The 26,154-nt window shown below is 39.7% G+C and overlaps 1 protein-coding gene across 1 annotated transcript in view; it reads left to right on the top strand.

Moving 5' to 3' along the window:
* Positions 1-26,154, top strand: part of LOC133644758 (importin-13-like) — a 90,327-nt gene that overhangs the window by 10,446 nt on the left and 53,727 nt on the right. Inside the window, exons 3-5 of the mRNA XM_062039482.1 lie at positions 13,357-13,482; positions 13,551-13,907; positions 19,590-19,843. Of these exons, the coding sequence (XP_061895466.1) occupies positions 13,357-13,482; positions 13,551-13,907; positions 19,590-19,843 (737 nt within the window). The remainder of the gene's footprint in view (positions 1-13,356; positions 13,483-13,550; positions 13,908-19,589; positions 19,844-26,154) is intronic.

Raw genomic sequence — 26,154 nt, 5'->3', positions numbered from 1 at the left:
ATTTAATCGGATTAAAAGCCTGACTGGAATAAAAATGCTTCATGTAGATACGCCATTCGGAATCACACACGTTCAGATCAGAATTGTATTCTGATCGAGACCATTGGTTTATGCTGGAAGTCATTCGGATTGCAGCGCATGTAAACACTTCAGATTAGTCTCGGAATGAAGCGATTGTCTTGTTGCTGTCTCGCCCCATTCAGCATGTACAGAAGTAGCGTTATATACTGTTGAGTTTGTTGCTTTAAAACGAGGCTAGCAAAAACACAAGTATGGTCTGGAGCAGGCCTGGGCAATTATTTTGACTTGGGTGGCCAAATTTAGAGAAAAAAAATGTGTCTACGGGCCGCCATATCCATTTTTAGGAACACTAATACAAAACCTCACATGCTAAAAACGTTATGAAAGACCGCCTTAAAAAACGGAATGGAATTTTTAATTTTTTTACTGAATGAGACACCCAGAATGTACATGAAAATAAAGAATGTGGGATTTACAAAATTAACTATGAACGATAAAACACTGAATATTGACAACATGAACGTCACACCTCGACATATTTTACAATCAAGCGAAACGTAACAAAAATGCAACAAACACAGCAAAATATGAAAGCGAAAGGTAAAAAATAAACCCACCTACAATCTGATATAGCTGATATATCACTAAGCTTTAGAACTTTGTTGTAAAAATCTCCTTCCGCGTCTGTCCCTGACACCTGCACTTCAGGCTGGACGCTCTGGAAACACTCTGTGGAAACGCTCCCCACCCACACTGCTTGGTGCCTCGTCTGAGCTGCTGTGACTTAGATGACCATAGTAAGTAATTAGATTACCATAGTAACTAGTATATCATGCAAAAGCGCAGATTCCAACCATTGAAAATATTTAATATAGTTCAAGACTTACGGTCATTTGAAAACATTACTGCACATCATAATGGCAGCTACACTTTCTATCTTAAAGATCTAAAGAAATTATTTGGGAATGTCCAGCGGGCCAGATTGAAAGGCTTAACGGGACGCATGTGGCCCCCGGGCCTTAATTTGCCCAGGTCTGGTCTGGAGTGTCATGTGTCGATGTAGTGAAGTGAATTATATTTATATAGCGCTTTTCTCTAAGGGGCTCAAAGCGCGTTTACATTACCCATTATCTAAGTTACATGTAAACCAGTGTGGGTGGCACTGGGAGAAGGTGGGTAAAGTGCCTTGCCCAAGGACACAACGGCAGTGACTAGGATGGCGGAAGTGGGGATCGAACCTGGAACCCTCAAGTTGCTGGCACGGCCACTCTACCAACAAAGAAGGGATCCAGTTGTTGTCTTAATGAGCTGTTTTATGAGCTGTTTTATTCACCACTTTCAGCCCTTTGAGACACTTGTGATTTAGGGCTATATAAATAAACATTGATGATTGATTAAAGCTACTCCAAGTGCTAACCGCTAGCCTCAAACGCATACACAGAATGTCGTAACATAAAGACGTGCTGCAACCCTTACATAATCACAACATAGAATGCACAGAACAGCTCCATTTCAAAAAGAGAGGTAAAACAAAAGTAGTGAACAGAAGGAAATAATGATAAGTAAATACAGCGATAACGTCGGAGAAGCAGAAATGCACAAAACCATGTTTAACAGTGTAAGTAACTGCTTAGTCACCTGCAGTGAACAAACTTGTCCAAAATATTGACACACCTTTCCGTTTGTTAGATTCTGCGCATGTCAAACTAAAGTATTCATCGAACCACTGTGTTATCGACCAAATACTCATACTATACTTGGTATCGTTACTGTGGATATTTGTATCAATCCACCCACCTCTGTTTATATTCAAGTGCTCTAGCTTGCACTTAGCAGTTAGCATATCCTTTTATGTTATTTAGTATAGCATGTTTAGCTATTCCGCATCCTCCAGTAATAATGATACTTCTAAGAAACTTAGTTTATTTGCCGCCAAGGAGGCGAGGATTACTGATTAGAAGTGGCTTAGCACTGTGGAGGAACATTAGCCGATAGTGAGAATGCTACATTGCGTTGAGGACGGGTTCGTTTGCTAGATTGTGTAATCAACGTGCATTATCACAATATATCGATAGTTTTAAAAGCTCTATCGTCGGACAAATTTGTATTATTTTTATCGCGCAAAACTAACATTTATAAACACACAGTATATTGATAATAGCACTATCGGGATATTGTCGTGATGGTGAGACCGAGTCAACAGTGCCTCTGCTGGTTCCCGCCAAACAGTGTGCCCCATTGAGATGGTGGATATGTGATTGTTGTGTACATGCCAGTGGAGATGATGGTTCCTGGTTCTGACTACGCAATACAAAACGACCTTTGTTCGTTCTCTGGCCCGTCAAACAAAGTTTCTCATTGTCAAGCAAGTGTGAGTGAAAAATTTAGCAGAGCCCTCACATATCAGAAACTGTTTTTATTTCCTCAAGGAACTATACAGTAGATATCGAACTTGGACGTACTTAAGAGTAGTAAGTGTCAATACAATAGAAGATAATAGAATATAACTTTATTGTCATTGCACTTACAAATACAACACAGTTTTCAGTACAACTTTCCAAGTGCAGACATACAATATACATTTACAGTGGTATACAGAACAGGAAAAAAGGATGGATCACCACAGGGGCGGTGCCCCGTAAAAAAGGTAGGAAAGGTAAAACATGGGAGGAGGAGGAGGAGGAGGAAGAGTGGGAGAGTAAAAAAGCAGCTCCAAAACTAAACTTCTATGGAGGGCGCAGGGGTAGGGGGCTCAGTTTGGGACCAGGAAAAAAAATACTCAAACAGTAATTAGCACATAAAAACACGTTGGGGCATCCAGTCCGAAGCTGCAGCTATCAGGGCGCTGCTCCGTAAGCCATCATACCATGAGGGGTTGAAGTGGCGAAGGCGTGGGGTGGGTCTTGATTGTTTGATTGATTGAGAAGTTTACTGGCATCTTAAAGAATTGAATCCATGTAATGCATTAAAAAGGCAAATGGATGGCACAAAAAGCCAAAAGGCTTGTTTCCATTGTGGTCCATTAAATATTCATCACATTTGATACATTCAATGATAAAAGATATATAACCTGTAACATGTATATAAAAAATTATGTTTAAAAAAATGTATAAATTATGTACATATACACAGTATACATGTCAGGTGATTTGAAAAACAATATATACAAAAAATGGGAGGGGGGGGGGTATATATACACTATGTACATGACACTAGAGATGTCCGATAATGACTTTTTTGCCGATATCTGATATTCCGATATTGTCCAACTCTTAATTACCGATTCCGATATCAACCGATACAGATATATACAGTCGTGGAATTAACACATTATTATGCCTAATTTTGTTGTGATGCCCTGCTGAACGCATTAAACAATGTAACAAGGTTTTCCAAAATAAATCAACTCAAGTTATGGAAAAAAGTGCCAACATGGCACTGCCATATTTATTACTGAAGTCACAAAGTGCATTATTTTTTTTAACATGCCTCAAACAGCAGCTTGGAATTTGGGACATGCTCTCCCTGAGGAGAGCATGAGCAGGTTGCTTCACAAGCTGTACGCTAACTACTCTAAAGTATATGCAAGTTTGGTTTCTAAAGTATTGTCCCTTGAAAAAAGATACTCGATAATGTGATAAAAATACTAAGGGGTGCCTGTTGGACATCACAGAGATGTTTACTCCTTGAGCGCCCACTCAATTTTTTCGTGTGTTTGTTCTTATTATTCATCATTCCTCTGCAAGCCTTTGATTCTCATATTAATAAACTGCAGTTTTAATTAAAGGAGCGATTCTCAACAACCTAAGTTAAAACTGAATGTTTCCATGCTTCTGAGAGGCACAGTTGCATGCAGTTATTTTATGTAGTAGCTATTATTGTACTCTTGTAGCATTTACTCACTGTTCCATAAGTTAGGTTTCTAGCTCGTCTTTGATTTAGTGGTTGCCTCTTGTGTATGTTAACTTCGACTTAGTATAGTGCAGAGCAGCTTGGACAAACCCATGGATGTGTGAGAGCAGATGGCAAGTCTGTGTGACTGAGGCGCCTTTTCTCACTTGTATCGCTCTCCTCCAGAGTTGTCCGATATAGACAACATACTATTTAAATGATATAAATGTGGCTTACAACAGAGATTTCAATTATATGCCCCTATCGTTATAACATCGTGTTTGACAAATGTTAGCAGTCTCCTGCAAATTCAAGAGCGACAAGCTGCATTGGGCTGGCTCAGGGTGGAGGACAGAGTAAAACAACTTGCACTGAGCCTTGTCTATAAAATTTGCTACACCTCCCTGGTACCGAAGTACATGTCAAACTACTACCAGAACGTAAATGACCGCCTTAACCACAACACCAGGGGGAGCTCCACAAACCACGTCAAACCCAGATTCCGATCTAACAAAGGTCTTAACTCATTCTCCTACTATGCCACATCAATCAATCAATCAATGTTTATTTATATAGCCCTAAATCACAAGTGTCTCAAAGGGCTGCACAAGCCACAACGACATCCTCGGTACAGAGCCCACATACGGGCAAGGAAAAACTCACCCCAGTGGGACGTCAATGTGAATGACTATGAGAAACCTTGGAGAGGACCGCATATGTGGGTAACCTCTACCCCTCTAGGGGAGACCGAAAGCAATGGATGTCGAGTGGGTCTGACATAATATTGTGAAAGTCCAGTCCACAGTGGATCCAACACATCAGCGAAAGTCCAGTCCATAGCGGAACCAGCAGGAAATCATCCCGAGCGGAGACGGGTCAGCAGTGTAGAGATGTCCCCAACCGATGCACAGGCTAGCGGTCCACCCCGGGTCCCGACTCTGGACAGCCAGCACTTCATCCGTGGCCACCGGACCTGTGTCCTCCCCCTCCATAAGGGAGAGGGGAGCAGAGGAGAAAAGAAAAGAAAAGAAACGGCAGATCAACTGGTCTAAAAAGGTAGTCTATTTAAAGGCTAGAGTATACAAATGAGTTTTAAGATCGGACTTAAATGCTTCTACTGAGGTAGCATCTCTAACTTTTACCGGGAGGGCATTCCATAGTATTGGAGCCCGAATAGAAAACGCTCTATAGCCCACAGACTTTTTTTGGGCTCTGGGAATCACTAATAAGCCGGAGTTCTTTGAACGAAGATTTCTTGCCGGGACATATGGTACAATACAATCGGCAAGATAGGCAGGAGCTAAACCGTGTAGTATTTTATACGTAAGTAGTAAAACTTTAAAGTCACATCTTAGGTGCACAGGAAGCCAGTGCAGGTGAGCCAGCATATATATATGTATATATATATATATATATATATATATATATATATATATATATATATATATATATATATATATATATATATATATATATAGGTATATAGAGGTATATACAGTATAGGCGTAATATGATCAAACTTTCTTGTTTTTGTCAAAAGTCTAGCAGCCGCATTTTGTACCAACTGTAATCTTTTAATGCTAGACATAGGGAGACCCGAAAATAATACGTTAGAGTAATCGAGACAAGATGTAACGAACGCATGAATAATGATCTCAGCGTCGCTTGTGGACAAAATGGAACGAATTTTAGCGATTTTACGGAGATGAAAGAAGGCCGTTTTAGTAACACTCTTAATGTGTGACTGAAACGAGAGAGTTGGGTCGAAGATAATACCCAGATTCTTTACCGAGTCGCCTTGTGTAATTGTTTGGTTGTCAAATGTTAAGGTGGTATTATTAAATAGATGTCGGTGTTGAGCAGAAAGTGCATCTCTATCCTCCTTCAAAACCGCACTAGGAGAACACCTCCAGGCAGCTACAACCCTAGCCTAACCCCATCCCCCCACCACATCCCACCTCCCGGGATTGTAAATAATCAAATGTAAATAATCAAATGTATATACTTGTTCTTATGCTTTCTGAGCTCACTATGTTCACTGCTCGCTGTACATATCCTACCAAGTCAGACCTACACTCTTTCAATGTCCATTCCTCAGATGATATAATTGTTGATGACTGAAGTATGCTGATAGCAACCCAACCTCCTCCGCATCCCACCACCCGGATTGTAAATAATGTATATACTCTGCTGATTAACTTGTGTGATGACTGTATTATGCTGATAGTATATATTTGTACCATGAATTGATTAACGTGGACCCCGACTTAAACAAGTTGAAAAACTTATTCGGGTGTTACCATTTAGTGGTCAATTGTACGGAATATGTACTGTACTGTGCAATCTACTAATAAAAGTTTCAATCAATCAATCAAATGCAACAAACGCATCGTTAATGAAATGTAGCATTCTGACGGAAGTGGCTAGCTAGTGCGGCTAAAGTCTACCTATCTACAGTACAGAGCTACTCATCCTTGCTTCAGCAGTCACGTCCGGCTCACGTCAATATGCGTGGTGGTCATGGTAGCGTCTGTACTAGGAGGCATTTATTCTTTCTCAAAGAAAAATGCCCCATGCGAATGGCAGAAGAGTGCACGATTTTCCGAAAGCCCAAGGGAGCAAGCAGAGTCGAAGAACGAACAAGTTTGCAGTGAATTTGTGGCATTTTGTGATGTTTAGATGGTATTTTCACATACCGTATTTTTCGGACTATAAGGCACACTTAAAATCCTTTCATTTTCTCAAAAATCGACCTTATAACCCGGTGCGCCTAATATACGGGATAATTCTGGTTGTGCTTACCAACCTCAAAGTCACACATAAGACATACGTGTAGACTGCAATATGACGCCAGTAAACATCACCAAAAATGGAAAATAAATAAAATTACACACGGCACTCAAAAATCTGTCAAAATGTTTTATTATGACTTTGAAGCCACGCCCCTTGATGGATTGTCGGCCCATTACGGCTACCGTAGTCAGAGGTACAAGTATTGCTATGGTGTGTGTATAAGGACCCCAATTAGCATAAGGGCACCCATAAGCAGACATATAATCTGGCGTTTTGTTTCACAATATTATGCAAAACAAACTTTTCTTACCTTCTGTTACCTGCTGTTGTGTATTTGAGATCGGCATAAGTCCTGAAAATTTGCGCACTGTAGTCCGTGACGATGTCGTAGTCGATAAGCTTCTTCTTTTTCACTATCTTCTTGTTATGGGACATTCACCCTCTGCTGTTGCCATTTCTAATATAAAGTAGCGTAAAGTTCTAACTTATATCTCGCTATGGAAGTGCTGAAAACTACCGGTGTAGTGAGTTTACATACTTCACCCATTGAACTTTAGTTATTAGAGAGTTTTTCACGGGACACATTTCCGGCGTTGTTATTGCAATTGTGAGCCACGGATGAGGAGATGCTGCTCCGTTGTTGATATAAGTAAAGTCTGAATGTCATTAAAACAGTTAGCTCCATCTTTTGACACTTCTTCCACCCCCGTCCTTGCACGCTACACCGCTACAACAAAGATGACGGGGAGAAGACGCTGTCGAAGGTGAGCCACGTAAATAAGACCGCCCACAAAACGGCGCATCCTGAAGCGACTGTCAGAAAGCGACTTGAAGATGATCTGTAAAACATTTTGACCAAAGAACCACCATTACATGTTATGTAGACCACAAGGAATTGTTTTACATTTAGAAAAAAAAATCCTAATATGTCTCCTTTAATGCGCCTTATAATCCGGTGCGCCTTTTGTATGAAAAAAGACACACATCGGCAGTGCGTCTTATAGCCCGGTGCGCCCTATGGTCCAGAAAATACGGTACTTTGTGGATTGTAAATACAAATGGATATGGTTTAATGAATACAATGAAGCACACTTAAGCATATAAAGCCAACTTGTTTTTCCATTCTACTGGTACTTTAGGCCTGGTAGTGCAGACATGGTTGCCGCCATTTACAGCTCTATTCTGCAAAAAAAAAAAACAACACACACCCTCTTTTGTTGTTTTTAAACCAGTTAATTGAAGACAACGACGTGCAGGCCATGACTCACAGAAGACCACGAGGGGGTTCATGTGACGCAACAAATGCAGCAAATTGCACGCGTTTTGTATTCCGTGCTTTTGATTATTAAAAGATGGGAAGCGCAGACATGGGGGTGCTGCTTGGGTCAGGAGTGTGATTGCACCATGAAGTGCACTAATGAGCTGCTGTTGCTGCTTTCTGCACTAACAGCACAATTAGCCAAAAGAGGGAAGGAGAGCTGTGCTGACTTGCAAAACAACATCCTAATGCACATGTTTGCTATAATGATTGCTGGAGCTCTTGCGTAGGGCTCGTTTAGTTGTTGTTCTTTATCTCCACCCACCTACAGTATATCTTCCTATACCAGTTTCTTTTTTTTTTCATTGACATCCAGCATCAGACATTCCTATCCATTACATCATATTCACATACATCATATATCTGTTGTCTGCCCTAAATGTCAAAATATATATTTTTTGTTTATATCCCAACCATCCCCCCTCCCCCCAAAAAAACAAAGAAACAGCAGAAAAACAAAATAGTATTTGCAAATACATCAATTAAATAAAGAAAAAAGAAATAATAATACATTGTTAATAATAATAATCAGAAATAAAATGATATAAACATATATATATATACACATAAACACATATACACATATAGAAGTAATCCCTTTTTTATTTTATTTTTTTAAGCAGAACAATCACTAATTCGAGAAATTAAAATCAGGCTTATGGGGTGTGACATAATTGACCCAGTTTTCCCAGTATGAAGTACATTCCTCCGATTTATACTTAATAAAAGCAGTTATCTTCTCCATTTTATATATGTCCACTGTGATTTCCATCCATTGCTTCAAAGTTGGACTCTCCTGGGATATCCATTTCCTAGTAATGGTCTTTTTACAGGACACCAGTAGGATATTAATTAAGTGTTTATCTTTTTTCAGCCAATCCTGAGGTACATGTCCGAAACTATAGCAGTTTTTCACAGCACTGCAAGGGTTTTTTTCTGCCGATGGTGGATTGCAAGGGGGAAATTGCGTAATGACATAATTGTTGAATGTGCATAATTGGCAAAAAGTGGATCAAAAGATAAAACAAAACAAATATGTGTAGAAAATATGTATTTAACGAGTAGCGGTATCAATGATAACCGCGGTGAAACTCTCGTTGGTTAGTATTACTGTTTTAGCTGTTGTGTAGCTGCTATAGCTCCGGTTGCCTACCATGTTTACCTTTTGTAAATTATTTTACCAAAATACAAGAAAATACCAATCTTGTGTGCTTATTGGAGGACATTTAGATGCTAATTAATGTCCAGCTTGGCACAAGTAAACGGCCTGCAGGACTGCTTGTATTGGAGATTTTAGATGCAATAATATTTTCCTGCTGCTATCAAACCAATATCAATATCGGATTAGGACACCAAGGTGTACTTTGGGGCTTTTCATTTACTATAAAGCACCAATATGTAGTATCTAGGGATGATGTTTGATAAGAAATTATCGAGTTCGAGCCTATTATCGAATCCTCTTATCGAACCGATTCCTTATCGATTCTCTTATCGAGTCCAGATAGGTTGTTGTACATGGAAAAAAACACAATATTTGGTTTAACAAATCACTTCACATTCTCTACTGCTCGCTACTATAGTATTACCATATCTGAGTTATTGTGCAGAAATGTGGGGAAATAACTACAAATGTGCACTACATTCGTTAACCGTGTTACAAAAAAATGTAATTAGACTGATACATAATGTTGGATATAGAGAACATACAGACACTTTTTTTATTGAGTCAAAAATATTAAACTTCGATGATTTAGTAAAATTGCAAACAGCTAAAATGATGTGGAATTAAATGATGGAATGGATTAAGTAAAGAAGTTAAACATTGTACTGATATGATCCACTTTAAGAGGTTGTTCAAATGAATAGTGCTTACAAAGTACAAAGAAGAAGAATTATGAGAAGTACTTTCAACCTTATCGAAAATAAGATATTATTCATCTCAGTATATTAATAATGACTGAATTAATTAATTACATATTACAAAACTGTTGTATATACTAATTCACAGATATTTTATTATAAAAAGGTCAGTAAATGATGTATATATTTGTATGAAGTGGGAAAAGGGAAGGATTAAATAAGCTTTACTTCTTCCTACTCCTGTAAAGTGAAATGATATGAAACTGTGATGTATTATGATGTGGTCGGATCATATTTTGTTTAGTTATGTTCTGTTAATTTTGGACTTCCTTAGTTGTTTTGTGCACTTCGGGGGTTTGTTTTAGTCACCATGGTTATTTATGATTTTCACCTGCCTTGTACGCGCACCTGTTGCTCACCAGAGACTCTTTAAGCCTGCCTTTTCCGGTCACTCGTCGTGGCTTCATTGTTTGCATTTGCAACAGTTACGTTGGCATTCTGCTTTTCGAGCTCATAATTCCTGTGCTAAAGTTACCTTAGCTTTTAGTATTCCTGTGCTAAGTAAGTTTTTGCTTTAGCTTCTCGTGCGAACGGCACACTTTTCTTTTGTTTCGTTCCTGTCTGTTGTAATGTGTATGATTTATGAGAAATAAATCATCTCCTACCTGCACGCTTTCGTCCGGAGCCGTCAGTTTTGCGTCCCGGGAACGAACCGCAGCACGCTGCATCCCACCGTGACAAATGACTGAACTACGTGACGTCACTTCTTGTGACGTCACACGGGGCATTTCTTGTCGGGACGGGATTCGTTCCAAGTGATTCGAATAAAGAACCAACTCTTTTTCTTTACTATAGTGGTCTCGATAACGGGTACCGGTTCTCAAAAAGGGATTCGAGTCCGAAGACTCGGTTCTTTTCTTATCGAACAACCGGGAAAACCGGTTTCGAGTATCATCCCTAGTAGTATCTTTAGCTTTATTCAAGCAGATTACATATAAAATGTAATATTTCAAAGTTCCCATGGGCACTATTATTGCATTGCCAAACCTGTCAGTGTTTTTTTATGTGGTGGCTGATGGATGCGTGTGTGGGATACTTGTGCCTGGTTTCCCTTGAAATGCCATCATTCATCTTTGCTGTATTCTTGTTCCCCCCTGCTGTTTGTTCTCCCTGCACTCAAGTGCTTAGTACCACTATATGCGCTGGTTTTTAGGTCAGTGCTTTTGGAGTCCTTTTATGTGTGTTTGGTCCCCACAAGAGGTTTCCTTTTCATGGTCACTCTGTTTTTCTATCCCCAAAAATGCATTTGAGTACTGTATTTTCCGGACCATAGGGCGCACCCAATTATAAGGCGCACTGCCGATGAGCGGGTCAAGTCAGGTCTATTCTCATACAAAAGGCTCACCGGATTATAGGGCGCATTATGGGTCGTATTATTATTATTTTTTTCTAAATGGAAAACACTTCCTTGTGGTCTACATCAGTGTTTTACAACCTTTTTTGAGCCAAGGCACATTTTTTGCGCTGAAAAAATGCGGAGGCACACCACCAGCAGAAATCATTAAAAAACGAAACTCAGTTGACAGTAAAAAGTCGTTGTCGCAATTGTTGGATATGACTTTAAAGCATAACCAAGCAAGCATCAATATAGCTCTTGTCTCAAAGTAGGTGTACTGTCACCCACCACCTGTCACATCACGCCCTGACTTATTTAGAGTGTTTTGCTGTTTTCCTGTGTGTAGTGTTTTACTTCTTGTCTTGCGCTCCTATTTTGGTGGCTTTTTCTCTTTTTTTGGTATTTTCCTGTAGCAGGTCCATGTCTTCCTTTGAGCGATATTCCCCGCACTTGCTTTGTTTTAGCAATCAAGACTATTTAAGTTGTTTTTATCCTTCTTTGTGGGAACATTGTTGATTGTCTTGTCATGTTCGGATGTGTATTGTCTTTGTTCCACAGTAAGTCTTTGCTGTTGTCCAGCATTCTGTTTTTGTTTACTTTGTAGCCAGTTCAGTTTTAGTTTTGTTCTGCATAGCCTTCCTTAAGCTTCAATGCCTTTTCTTAGGGGCACTCACCTTTTGTTTATTTTTGGTTTAAGCATTACATACCTTTTTACCTGCATGCTGCCTCCCGCTGTTTCCGACATCTACAAAGCAATTAGCTACTGGTTGCCACTTACTGATATGGAAGAGTATTACACGGTTACTCTGCCGAGCTCTAGACGGCACCGACACTCAACAACAACACATCATTTGCAGACTATATATACTGGTTTGCAAAAAATATTTTTAACCCAAATAGGTGAAATTAGATAATCTCCCACCGCACACCAGACTGTATCTCACGGCACACTAGTGTGCCGCAGCACAGTGGTTGAAAAACACTGGTCTACATAACATGTGATGGTGGTTCTTTGTTCAAAATGTTGCATAGATGATGTTTTACAGACCATCTTCAAGTCGCTTTCTGACAGTCGCTTCAGGATGCGCCGTTTTGTGGGCGGTCTTATTTACGTGGCTCACCTTCGACAGCGTCTTTTCTCCGTCATCTTTGTTGTAGCGGTGTAGCGTGCAAGGACGGGGGTGGATGAAGTGTCACAAGATGGAGCTAACTGTTTTAATGACATTCAGACTTTACTTAAATTAATAACAGAGCAGCATCTCCTCATGGCTGGCTCACTAGTGCAACAACAATGTCCGTGTCCCGCGAAAAACCGTCCGACTGGACCTCTCTAATAACTAAAGTTCCTTGGGTGAATAATGTAAACTCACTACACCGGTATGTTTTAGCGCTTTCATGGTGAGTTAACTGACAGATATAAGTAAGAACTTTACTTTACTTTATATTAGAAATGGCAACAGCGGAGGATGAATGTCCCATAACAAGAAGACTACGGTTTCGGCACGGACTACAAAGGCGGACCCACGCAAATTTTTAGGACTTATGCAGATCCCAAATACAGATCAGCAGGTACCAGAAGGAAACAAAAGTAGCTGTTGCATAATATTGCAAAACAAAACACCAGATGATATGTCTTACCTTATACACACACATAATAATAGTCGTATGTAGTAGTACCAGTAACAGTACAATCCATCAAGCGGTGCGGCTTCATAGCTTACCAAAGTTGTACTAAAACATTTTGATAGATTTTTGAGCGCGTGTGTTATGTTCTAAATATTCAATGGAACATATAAAATGTTGGTGTTGTTTACTTGAGTCATATGGCAGTCTGCATGTATCTCTTATGTGTGACTGCCATCTACTGGTCACATTTATAATTTCACCATGTACCAAATAAAATAGCTTCGAGGCCGGTAGGCACAACCAAAATTATTCTGTATGTTAGGCGCACCGGGTTATAAGGCGCACTGTCGAGTTTTGAAAAAATTAAAGGATTTTAAGTGCGCCTTAAAGTCCAAAAAATACGGTAGAAATCATTATTGATTTGATTATGTTGTATTCCTCCCTCTTGCAGGCCCTTCACCAGTTGTACTATGATCCGAACATTGACAACAAGAACCTGGCCCAGAAGTGGCTTATGCAGGCCCAGGTGTCTCCTCAGGCGTGGCAGTTCTGCTGGGCTCTGCTCAGCCCAGACAAGGTACATAACAAGCATGTAAAGACGAATATGTGAATAGTGAACCTGTTTTCTCATCTCACCTCACGTAGGTGCCGGAGATCCAGTATTTTGGCGCGAGCGCACTTCACACCAAGATCTCCCGCTACTGGTCGGACATTCCCAGCGACCAGTACGAGTCTCTGAGGAGCCAGCTGTTCTCTCAGATCGCCTGCTTCTCCTCGGGCTCTAAGATGGTGCTCACGCGGCTATGCGTGGCCCTGGCCTCGCTGGCGCTCAACACCATGCCCGAGGCCTGGCCGGGCGCCGTGGCGGAGATGGTGCGGGTGTTCCAGGAGGAGGGCGGCGGGGTGGACGGGCGGGCGCGCTGCCTGGCGCTGCTGGAGCTGCTCACCGTCCTTCCTGAGGAGTTCCAGACGAGCCGCTTGCCGCAGTACCGAAAGGGGCTGGTATGTAGAGATCGACCAATTAAAACAATATAAGAATTAGCGAAGTAAATAGTAATACCCACTACTCAAGCACCAGCCTTTTTGCTCTGCATGCATGAGAAGAGTTCCCTCTTTGCTTTAGCCCATTTTTGTATTACTATTTACCGTATTTTTCGGACTATAAGTCGCAGTTTTTTTCATAGTTTGGCCGGGGGTGCGACTTATACTCAGGAGCGACTTATATGTGAAATTATTAACACATTACCGTGAAATATCAAATAATATTCATTCACATAAGAGACTAGACTTATAAGATTTCATGGGATTTAGCGATTAGGAGTGACAGATTGTTTGGTAAACGTATAGCATGTTCTATATGTTATAGTTATTTGAATGACTCTTACCATGATATGTTACGTTAACATACCAGGCACGTTCTCAGTTGGTTATTTATGCCTCATATAACGTACACTTATTCAGCCTGTTGTTCACTATTCTTTATTTATTTGAAATTGCCTTTCAAATGTCTATTGTTGGTGTTGGCTTTTATCAAATAAATTTCCCCAAAAAATGCGACTTAAACTCCAGTGCGACTTATATATGTTTTTTTTCCTTCTTTATTATGCATTTTCCGCCGGTGCGACTTATACTCCGAAAAATGCGGTAATTCATTTAAGAATAAAAAATACTCTTCTCCGATATGCTTGACTGCGGCACTTATGTGGCCACCCCCTTTCGCACCTGGCTAAACCTGGAAATCCAGCTTTTGTCCTTCTTTTTTGGCGTTTTCCCGGTGCCGTTTTGATAGTTTTCACTACTGCAGCGATGGAGTCACTCAGCAAGCATCCATCTGCAACACTCGGAGCGCGGGCTCATTAAGGGAGCGCTACGAGTTTCATGTTCCGCGATTCAATCAAATGGCGTGACAGAGAGATGGATGGACATGAAGACGACAGAAAAGATATTGCTGCAAAAAAACTTTGTGTAAATATATTGGCAAATAAGAGACTTTTTATGTGAGTACAGACGATTAGGCAGCAGCTCACACATTCTCATACTTACCATAACCTATGTGTCAAGGTCAAGACCCGCGGGGCGGATCTGGCCAGCGAATGAATGATCTATGGCCCCCGGGATGATATTTGATTAGTATTAGAACCGGCCCGCAGGCCACAGCCGCCTGCTGCTGTTTTGCACGCACCAATACTCTATCAGTGTTGGCGCTAGGAATTTTCAAAATGGGGTACCATGGACCCCATCAAGTCATAAAAATGGGGTCCCACAGATACAGAAACATAGATATCTGAAACAGTTATCCAATGTATGCATCATAGTGTTTGTAGCCAAAGCTAATTTACAACACTTGTCCCCAACAACAACAACAACACAGATCCAACATCATTAAAATAAGAAAATAAAAAGAATAAGGCAAAGATGAGTCGATAATAATGATAATAGTAATAATACAGACAAAGTGCAAACTAGATAAAAGCCAATAATAATAATAACACAAAGTGCAAACTAGATAAAAGCCAATAATAATAATAACACAAAGTGCAAACTAGATAAAAGCCAATAATAATAATAACACAAAGTGCAGACTAGATAAAAACCAATGAGTAAAAATTAGTAAAAACTAAACATGGGAACACGATTGTTGCTCAACTAGCCACAATTGTGTTTGTTTTTTGAAAGTGACAAGTGCAGGTATACTTTTCAAAGTGTCAGGTAGAGAGTTCCATAGTTGTGGTCCTTTTATTGAAAAAGCAGTCTGGGCAAAAGATGTTCTACGGAATGGAACGCAACAGTTGCCTTTTGACATTGCTTGGGTGGTAGATCTGGTACCACTTTGCAGTCTTGTAATTGCCTTGCAGAGCAATTGGGGAGCAGAGTTATCCAACGTTTAAAAACCAGTTTGACTGTGTGTAACAAAATAAAATAAATATTGTATTTGGTTAAAATTTGGCAATGATGATATAGTATACTCTTCTTGTCTAGGACTTTCAAGGCGCGGTTATAAAGACACTCAATGGTTGATTGATGACTGGTGTGCCTGGGACCATGTGGTTAAGCCATAAGATATGTGTGAAAGAATCATTGAATTCATGATTAATGTAATTAATAATGTATTAATAATTAATGTATGCATTATCCTGTTATATGTCACATTCGTTATTGTGTTTTGGAAAAAGGTTTTCTTAAATGTTACTTAATTCATAAAAATTAATTCATTCATTTTCTTCTTTCCTTCATGGATCTAAACTTTACTGCTGCCGGTAGTTTTTTCTATATTTTTATTGTAATATTTTTAGAATGTGTTTGTTCTATTTTTGGTCAAAGTAAGACAAAAAAACAATCTGAAGTTGTCTTTATTATTTTTTTAGTTTTTAATGCCATGATTTTAATAGTCCGGCCCGCCTGAGCACAGATTTTCGGCCCCGGAGCTAAAATGAGTTTGACACCCCTGATCTATAACATCCAGGAAGTGATGTCAGCCAACTTGAAAAATGTCTCAAAAATAATCAATGTGAAGAAGCCCAGAACTGTTTTTATTTGAATGCTTGCAATATTTCAGGATTCCTCACAAAGAAACCTTACAATGTATTAAATCCATAAACTAAAAAATTTAGTAGATGGCGAATGATGTCGAGAAATTCCATATTTTTTACCAATTTTCCCAAGAGATTTCATATATTTTAAACACAAATTTCGATGCGCCTCTGACTCGCATCATTAGATACACTTATTAAAGGTGTTTGAGAAACTCCCTGATGTATGTTTATGCTAAATTAATCACAACATTAACGTCGTACAAAACGTTATGTCGCTACTTGTTAGCGCTGCACAATTAATCAAAATCGAATCAACATGGAGGTTTTAATTAATGCGGTAAATAACCGCAAGAGGTTGAAGTTTTTTTTTCTCCGCCGTCTCCGGCTTTTGAGTGACAGCCACGTTCGCCAATCAGAATTGTCGAGCCTCGCGTTTGTTCGTCTCTCGTTTCAAACAGGAAGAAAGGCGTCCTACATTTTGCATCGCTCTGAGCACCTGAGCGCTTTTATTTGACAGTAGAATTAACTGAACAGTGATCCCTTTTTATGTTGTGGGGTTTGAAGCCCTTTGAGACATTCGTGATTAAGGGCTATGTAGATAAACTTTGATTGATTTTCAGTCATTCACAATCTTTGTCTCGGCGGAGACTAAAGCGGGGCGCCAACACGCTCAAAGTACGGAGAGCTTCGCGACTCGACTCGCCGGCGAGAAATGCCGAAAAGTAACACAAATTGAGAGAAAGAAAAACAATTTTTTTTAAGTCAAATGTGCTGTTGTGACATTATTTTAGCTTCCAATAGGATGGGTGATATGAGCCCATCATCACGGACAAACAAGAGAGAATGCTGTGATCACAAAAAGCAATAAACAAAAAGACAACGTCCGACCTCTTTTTTCAACTTTGAAAAAAAAAAAAGCATTTTAAAATGTTAAATTTTTGCTTATAGAAATGAGTCCATTTTATTTTTTGTGTTTATTTATTAAGGATAACAACGTTATTTACCTTCTAATTACAGTACAATAGTAAAACATTCTACATTTGAGTAATGATAAGTTGATATCCTTTTAAATGTTTACTTGCATTATTATTATATATTAATGCAGCTGAGATAGGCTCCAGCACCCCCCACGACCCAAAAGGGACAAGCGGTAGAAAACGGATGGATTATGATTACATAATAATATAATCACTGTAAAGTTTTTATCGATTATTCCGTATAAGAATATGACGTAGACAAAAGCTCTTGAGTGTGTCTGCATAAAGCAAAAAAATATTTTTTTCATTAAATGATTGCATGTTGGGGCAGCACGGTGGCAGAGGGGTTAGTGCGTCTGCCTCACAATACGAAGGTCATGTTTCTCTGTTCCCTCCGGGTACTCCGGCTTCCTCCCACCTCCAAATACATGCACCTGGGGATAGGTTGATTGGCAACACTAAATAGTCCCTTGTGTGTGAATGTGAGTGTGAATGTTGTCTGTTTATCTGTGTTGGCCCTGCGATGAGGTGGCGACTTGTCCAGGGTGTACCCCGCCTTCCGCCCGATTGTAGCTGAGATAGGCTCCAGCACCCCCCGCGACCCCGAAGGGAATAAGCGGTAGAAAATGGATGGATGGATGGATGGATTGCATGTTGTTTTAATGTGTGGCACCTTGAGACTAGAATATGTTGATTGACAGTCTAAAAGTAACATGCCTTTCTTGACTTGTTATTTGAACAGTTTTATGTATTTTTTATGTATGAAATGTTAAAATCGCAAATCCGATCGCAATTTTGGAAAGAAAAATCGCATTTACGTTTTTTTCTCATAATCGTGCGGTCCGTTTCCCAGAAAATAATGTTAAAAAACGACTTAAAGCCTTGTCCAGCTGTTTGCTAAAATATACGATTCATGTTAAATAACTTTTACTGCAAATGACTCACCATTGCTTGATTCGCCTTAGGGACGATGGACGGCTAAGTAGCGCTTAAACAGCTGCAGCCAGTCTCTGTACCTGCCACTCCCTCCCCTCTGTTGCAAGTTTTGTTGATTCTATGTAACATGTTTATTAGGGCTGCGAATCTTTGGGTGTCCCACGATTCGATTCAATATCGATTCTTGGGGTCACAATTCGATTCAAAATCGATTTTTTCCCGATTCAACGCGATTCTCGATTCAAAAACGATATTTTCCCGATTCAAAACGATTCTCTATTCATTCAATACATAGGATTTCAGCAGGATCTACCCCAGTCTGCTGACATGCAAGCAGAGTAGTAGATTTTTGTAAAAAAAGCTTTTATAATTGTAAAGGACAATGTTTTATCAACTGATTGCAATAATGTAAATTTGTTTTAACTATTAAATGAACCAAAAATATGACTTATTTTATCTTTGTGAAAATATTGGACACAGTGTGTTGTCAATCTTATGAGATGCGATGCAAGTGTAAGCCACTGTGACACTATTGTTCATTTATTTTTATTTTTATAAATGTCTAATGATAATGTCTGAGGGATTTTTAATCACTGCTATGTCGAAATTGTAACTAATATTGATACTGTTGTTGATAATATTCATTTTTGTTTCACTACTTTTGGTTTGTTCTGTGTCGTGTTTGTGTGTCCTCTCAATTGCTCTGTTTATTGCAGTTCTGAGTGTTGCTGGGTCGGGTTTGGTTTTGGAATTGGATTGCATTGTTATGGTATTGCTGTGTATTGTTTTGTTGGATAGATTAATTTAAAAAAAATAAAAATGAAAAAAATAATATATAATAAAAAATTACAAAAATTAATTTTTTAAAAATGAGAATCGATTCTGAATCGCACAACGTGAGAATCGCGATTCGAATTCGAATCGATTTTTTCCCACACTCCTAATGTTTATGTGTGCTAAGGCTATGAGGTTTTTTTTTACCTTGGGCTCAGTCTAGACCCCTCCCTGGAGTCCAGCCTTTACCTGAATATGTTTTTACTCCCCCCCCCCCCCCTCCCACTGTTATTTTTTAAAATACATTTTTACTGAATTCTTCTGACACTATTCCACTTTACGCTTCTCTTGTTCAGCACTTTGTGCAGATGTGCATGCAACAATTTTGCATATACGGCCAGAGATGCCAGGCATGCATGACCTTAAAGCGAGTACCAGCATAACAGTATTTATTCTCCCATCAGGTCCGTGGCGCCCTGGGGCAGGAGTGGGGGTCGGTGTGTCCCTTACTGCAGCAACTGCTGCGAAGGTCGGACAGCCCCGGAGCGGTGAAAGCCCGCGTGTTGCGCTGCCTGTCCTCCTGGGTGCTGCTGGACGTGCCCCTCAGCGAGAGCGAGGGCCTGGTGCACGACTGCTTCAGCGCCTTGCCCGACCCCGAGCTCTTCGACACCGCCGTGGAGGCGTTGGTCAACACCATCTCGCAGCCCGACTCCCAAAGGTGTGTGTGTCCGGTGACGGGAAGCGTGACGGCGAGTAATAGAACTCTATTAGGGAACCGACAGGGAGGGCGCCGGCGGGGCATGTTGGCAGCCGGGGGAGAAGAGAAGAGAGCGGCACTTCTTGGTTGGCTGCCGTTGCTATGGTTACGGAGCTGAGGAGAGATGTCATCATGCCCGGTTGATTCAGACGTGGCAGGCACACACTACCCCTCCCCTCCAGGGGGAATAAGAAAGGGACTGGGCGGGGGTGATGGACGAAATGATGCTAAGAAGAGATGGAGGTTTATTTGAAAGACGTCGCCATGGATTTAGACCCTGACCCCTCTTTTTCACCCTCATTCACAGTAGGAGTTAGAAGTGTGTTTAGCGCACTAACAGCACATCACGAGCAATATTGTTTTCCTAGCGATTGCCATACACCACAGGTGTCAAACTCAGGGCCACTTCATTTTATTAAGCCTGGAAATAATATGTACCAATAAAGTACTGTAACTTTTCTTACTAAATGTATTCTTTCTTTCTATTTTGGGAGAGAAAAAAATATATGTACTCCATGTAATCGCAAACGATGTTAACATAAATTTTGTCTAATTATGCAAATATATATTATCAAACATTCAAGCCATTTTTTAAAATAGAAATAAAAACTACTAATAATGATTTCAAAGCAAGTTATCCATCAAATTGTGCAATGTAAAAGTAGCAATAGATTTCATGGTAAAATTGGGAAATTTACTGTGGTTGTTACAGCATTTTTTTCTAAATGAAAAATATAGTACTTTTTTTTACTGTAACAAACCGTTTTGACATTTACAGTAATACACTGAAAAATCTGCAGTTGTTGATTTGCGGTAAAAAACAAACTTGCAGCTCAGGTGCCAAAATGTTACTGTAAAATTGCAGTTTTTTTTATTTACAGTAAAAAAAACAACTAATAAAATTCTGGCAACTGAAACAAAAAAACAGCAGTACTGTTTTTCCATTTACAGTAATATACACTAAATTGTGAGGTGAAATTATTGCAATTTACTATATTTTTTTTAGATTTTCATTTTTTTTAATCTAAAAAATGCATTTAAAAATAGTATTCACCTCTGGGGGCCAAACCTAACTGCGACATGGTCCTCAGTCAAAACGACTTTGACACCTCTCCTCCAGTGGTCTATATATTCTGACATTTTATTAAATATTTTACTTTCCCTCCATTAATTTCTGCCTCTTTTCCTCCTACCTTGCTCCTCTCTCACAATTGCACACCATCATCCCCGCTTCTCCTTCCCCCCCTGTTAAAACACATTACAATCAACTCATTTGGGGGCACGCCATTGGTCCAGTTGCATCTTGTTGCCAGGCAACCCATTTCCCCTGTCTCTCGGAGTGTTGAGGTAATTGCAGAGGAGGGGGATCACAGATGGGCGGGGTGGTGCAAACAGCGACAGGGTGAAGTTGGCAGAGGATAAAGGAAGAGTCAGGAAGTGTGCGATGGCATGGAGTAAGGAAGGAAGGCTGCAAGGCATCGTAAAATCCTCCTTTCTCTAAGTGCTGAGAGGACATGACCTGCATTTGCACGCCTCTTGTTAAAAAATGAATGATTTTTCTGAGTGCATCTCACACACAAAGTCACTCACCGGCAGTCAAATGCAGTCAGGCTGCCGCTACTGAGACACAAACAGGTACAGTAGAGGCTGGTGAAATGGAGTTTATATGCTGTGCATCTTGACAGGGGAGCTCTCGCTCCCTCTAGAGAAGGTTGAATTAGTGTGGGCGGCTAAGCACGGGTGGGGAAGGCTTCAGAATGTCTGACCACAGATCTGCATCTTCTGGAATGAGAAGGAAATTGGCTTCCACTTCTTAATAAGAGACGTGTTTAAACAGAATGGAAACACTGTGACTGTCATTCTTTAATTTCTATTACATGTCAATGCAAGGCTCTGCCATACCGTAACGTATTTTAACTCTCTAAATGGATGACAGTCATGAAGTCAAAATGATTAATAAATAGACAGTAGCAAATTAAATACAAAGATCCTCTATCAGACAGGAGTGCTCTGCTGTTTTTAAAGATAATTTGAAAAAAAAATGCTTGACAAAGATCCTCTATCTGACAGGAGTGCTCTGCTGTTTTTAAGGATAAATTGAAGAAAAAAATGCAGATAAAGATCCTCTATCTGACAGGAGGGCTCTGTTTTTGAGGATAATTTGGGGGGGGGGGAGCTCAACAAATATCCTCTATCTGACAGGAGTGCTCTGCTGTTTTTTGAGGATAATTTGAAAAACAAAATAGCTTAACAAAGATCCTCTATCTGACAGGAGTGCTCCGCTGTTTTTTGAGGATAATTTGAAAAACAAAATAGCTTAACAAAGATCCTATATCTGACAGGAGTGCTCTACTGTTTTTAAGGATAAATTGGGGGAAAAATGCAGACAAAGATCCTCTATCTGACAGGAGTGCTCTACTGTTTTTAAGGATAAGTTGAGGGAAAAATGCTCAACAAAGATCCTCTATCCAACAGGAGTGCTCTACTGTTTTTAAGGATAAATTGGGGAAAAAATGCAGACAAAGATCCTCTATCTGACAGGAGTGCTCTACTGTTTTTAAGGATAAATTGGGGAAAAAATGCAGACAAAGATCCTCTATCTGACAGGAGTGCTCTACTGTTTTTAAGGATAAGTTGGGGGAAAAATGCTCAACAAAGATCCTCTATCTGACAGGAGTGCTCTGCTGTTTTTAAGGATAAATTGAAGAAAAAAAATGCCGACAAAGATCCTCTGACAGGAGTGCTCTGCTGTTTTTAAGGATAAATTGAGAAAAAAAATGCTTGACAAAGATCCCTTATCTGACAGGAGTGCTCTACTGTTTTTAAGGATAAATTGGGGAAAAAAATGAAGACAAAGATCCTCTATCTGACAGGAGTGCTCTACTGTTTTTAAGGATAAGTTGGGGGAAAAATGCTCAACAAAGATCCTCTATCTGACAGGAGTGCTCTGCTGTTTTTAAGGATACATTGAAAAAAAAATGCAGACAAAGATCCTCTGACAGGAGTGCTCTGCTGTTTTTAAGGATGAATTGAGAAAAAAAAATGCTTGACAAAGATCCTCTATCTGACAGGAGTGCTCTACTGTTTTTAAGGATAAGTTGGGGGAAAATGCTCAACAAAGACCCTCTATCTGACAGGAGTGCTCTGCTGTTTTTAAGGATACATTGGAAAAAAAAATGCAGACAAAGATCCTCTGACAGGAGTGCTCTGCTGTTTTTAAGGATACATTGGGAAACAAATGCTTGACAAAGATCCTCTGACAGGAGTGCTCTGCTGTTTTTAAGGATACATTGGGAAACAAATGCTTGACAAAGATCCTCTGACAGGAGTGCTCTGCTGTTTTTAAGGATACATTGGGAAACAAATGCTTGACAAAGATCCTCTGACAGGAGTGGTCTGCTGTTTTAAGGATAATTAGAAAAAAAAATGCACGACAAAGATCCTCTATCTGACAGGAGTGCTCTGCTGTTTTTAAGGATAAATTGAGGAAACAAATGCTTGACAAAGATCCTCTATCTGACAGGAGTGCTCTACTGTTTTTAAGGATAAATTGGGAAAAAAAATGAAGACAAAGATCCTCTATCTGACAGGAGTGCTCTACTGTTTTTAAGGATAAGTTGGGGGAAAAATGCTCAACAAAGACCCTCTATCTGACAGGAGTGCTCTGCTGTTTTTAAGGATACATTGAAAAAAAAATGCAGACAAAGATCCTCTGACAGGAGTGCTCTGCTGTTTTTAAGGATACATTGGGAAACAAATGCTTGACAAAGATCCTCTGACAGGAGTGCTCTGCTGTTTTTAAGGATACATTGGGAAACAAATGCTTGACAAAGATCCACTGACAGGAGTGGTCTGCTGTTTTAAGGATAATTAGAAAAAAAATGCACGACAAAGATCCTCTATCTGACAGGAGTGCTCTGCTGTTTTTAAGGATAAATTGAGAAAAAAAATGCTTGACAAAGATCCTCTATCTGACAGGAGTGCTCTACTGTTTTTAAGGATAAATTGGGGAAAAAAATGAAGACAAAGATCCTCTATCTGACAGGAGTGCTCTACTGTTTTTAAGGATACGTTGAAGACAAAGATCCTCTATCTGACAGGAGTGCTCTACTGTTTTTAAGGATAAGTTGGGGGGAAAATGCTCAACAAAGACCCTCTATCTGACAGGAGTGCTCTGCTGTTTTTAAGGATACATTGAAAAAAAAATGCAGACAAAGATACTCTGACAGGAGTGCTCTGCTGTTTTTAAGGATACATTGGGAAACAAATGCTTGACAAAGATCCTCTGACAGGAGTGCTCTGCTGTTTTTAAGGATACATTGGGAAACAAATGCTTGACAAAGATCCTCTGACAGGAGTGGTCTGCTGTTTTAAGGATAATTAGAAAAAAATGCACGACAAAGATCCTCTATCTGACAGGAGTGCTCTGCTGTTTTTAAGGATAAATTGAGAAAAAAAATGCTTGACAAAGATCCTCTATCTGACAGGAGTGCTCTACTGTTTTTAAGGATAAATTGGGAAAAAAATGAAGACAAAGATCCTCTATCTGACAGGAGTGCTCTACTGTTTTTAAGGATAAATTGGGAAAAAAAATGAAGACAAAGATCCTCTATCTGACAGGAGTGCTCTACTGTTTTTAAGGATACGTTGGGGGAAAAATGCTCAACAAAGACCCTCTATCTGACAGGAGTGCTCTTCTGTTTTTAAGGATACATTGAAAAAAAAATGCAGACAAAGATCCTCTGACAGGAGTGCTCTGCTGTTTTTAAGGATACATTGGGAAACAAATGCTTGACAAAGATCCTCTGACAGGAGTGCTCTGCTGTTTTTAAGAATACATTGGGAAACAAATGCTTGACAAAGATCCTCTGACAGGAGTGCTCTGCTGTTTTTAAGAATACATTGGGAAACAAATGCTTGACAAAGATCCTCTGACAGGAGTGCTCTGCTGTTTTTAAGGATACATTGGGAAACAAATGCTTGACAAAGATCCTCTGACAGGAGTGGTCTGCTGTTTTAAGGATAATTAGAAAAAAAATGCACGACAAAGATCCTCTATCTGACAGGAGTGCTCTGCTGTTTTTAAGGATAAATTGAGAAAAAAAATGCTTGACAAAGATCCTCTATCTGACAGGAGTGCTCTACTGTTTTTAAGGATAAATTGGGGAAAAAAATGAAGACAAAGATCCTCTGTCTGACAGGAGTGCTCTGCTGTTTTTAAGGATAAGTTGGGAGAAAAATGCTCAACAAAGATCCTCTATCTGACAGGAGTGCTCTGCTGTTTTTTGAGGACAATTTGAAAAACAAAATAGCTTAACAAAGAACCTCTATCTGACAGGAGTGCTCTGCTGTTTTTAAGGATAAATTGGGAAACAAATGCTTGACAAAGATCCTCTGACAGGAGTGGTCTGCTGTTTTTAAGGATAAATTGGGGAAAAAAATGAAGACAAAGATCCTCTATCTGACAGGAGTGCTCTACTGTTTTTAAGGATAAGTTGGGGGAAAAATGCTCAACAAAGATCCTCTATCTGACAGGAGTGCTCTGCTGTTTTTAAGGATACATTGAAAAAAAAATGCAGACAAAGATCCTCTGACAGGAGTGCTCTGCTGTTTTTAAGGATAAATTGAGAAAAAAAATGCTTGACAAAGATCCTCTATCTGACAGGAGTGCTCTACTGTTTTTAAGGATAAGTTGGGGGAAAATGCTCAACAAAGACCCTCTATCTGACAGGAGTGCTCTGCTGTTTTTAAGGATACATTGGAAAAAAAAATGCAGACAAAGATCCTCTGACAGGAGTGCTCTGCTGTTTTTAAGGATACATTGGGAAACAAATGCTTGACAAAGATCCTCTGACAGGAGTGCTCTGCTGTTTTTAAGGATACATTGGGAAACAAATGCTTGACAAAGATCCTCTGACAGGAGTGCTCTGCTGTTTTTAAGGATACATTGGGAAACAAATGCTTGACAAAGATCCTCTGACAGGAGTGGTCTGCTGTTTTAAGGATAATTAGAAAAAAAAATGCACGACAAAGATCCTCTATCTGACAGGAGTGCTCTGCTGTTTTTAAGGATAAATTGAGGAAACAAATGCTTGACAAAGATCCTCTATCTGACAGGAGTGCTCTACTGTTTTTAAGGATAAATTGGGAAAAAAAAATGAAGACAAAGATCCTCTATCTGACAGGAGTGCTCTACTGTTTTTAAGGATAAGTTGGGGGAAAAATGCTCAACAAAGACCCTCTATCTGACAGGAGTGCTCTGCTGTTTTTAA

Source organism: Entelurus aequoreus, linkage group LG27 (assembly GCF_033978785.1).
Source record: "Entelurus aequoreus isolate RoL-2023_Sb linkage group LG27, RoL_Eaeq_v1.1, whole genome shotgun sequence".
Classification (NCBI taxonomy): Eukaryota; Metazoa; Chordata; class Actinopteri; order Syngnathiformes; family Syngnathidae; genus Entelurus; species Entelurus aequoreus.
Note: the sequence above shows the minus strand (reverse complement) of the source record. Positions and strands in the feature narration are given on the sequence as shown.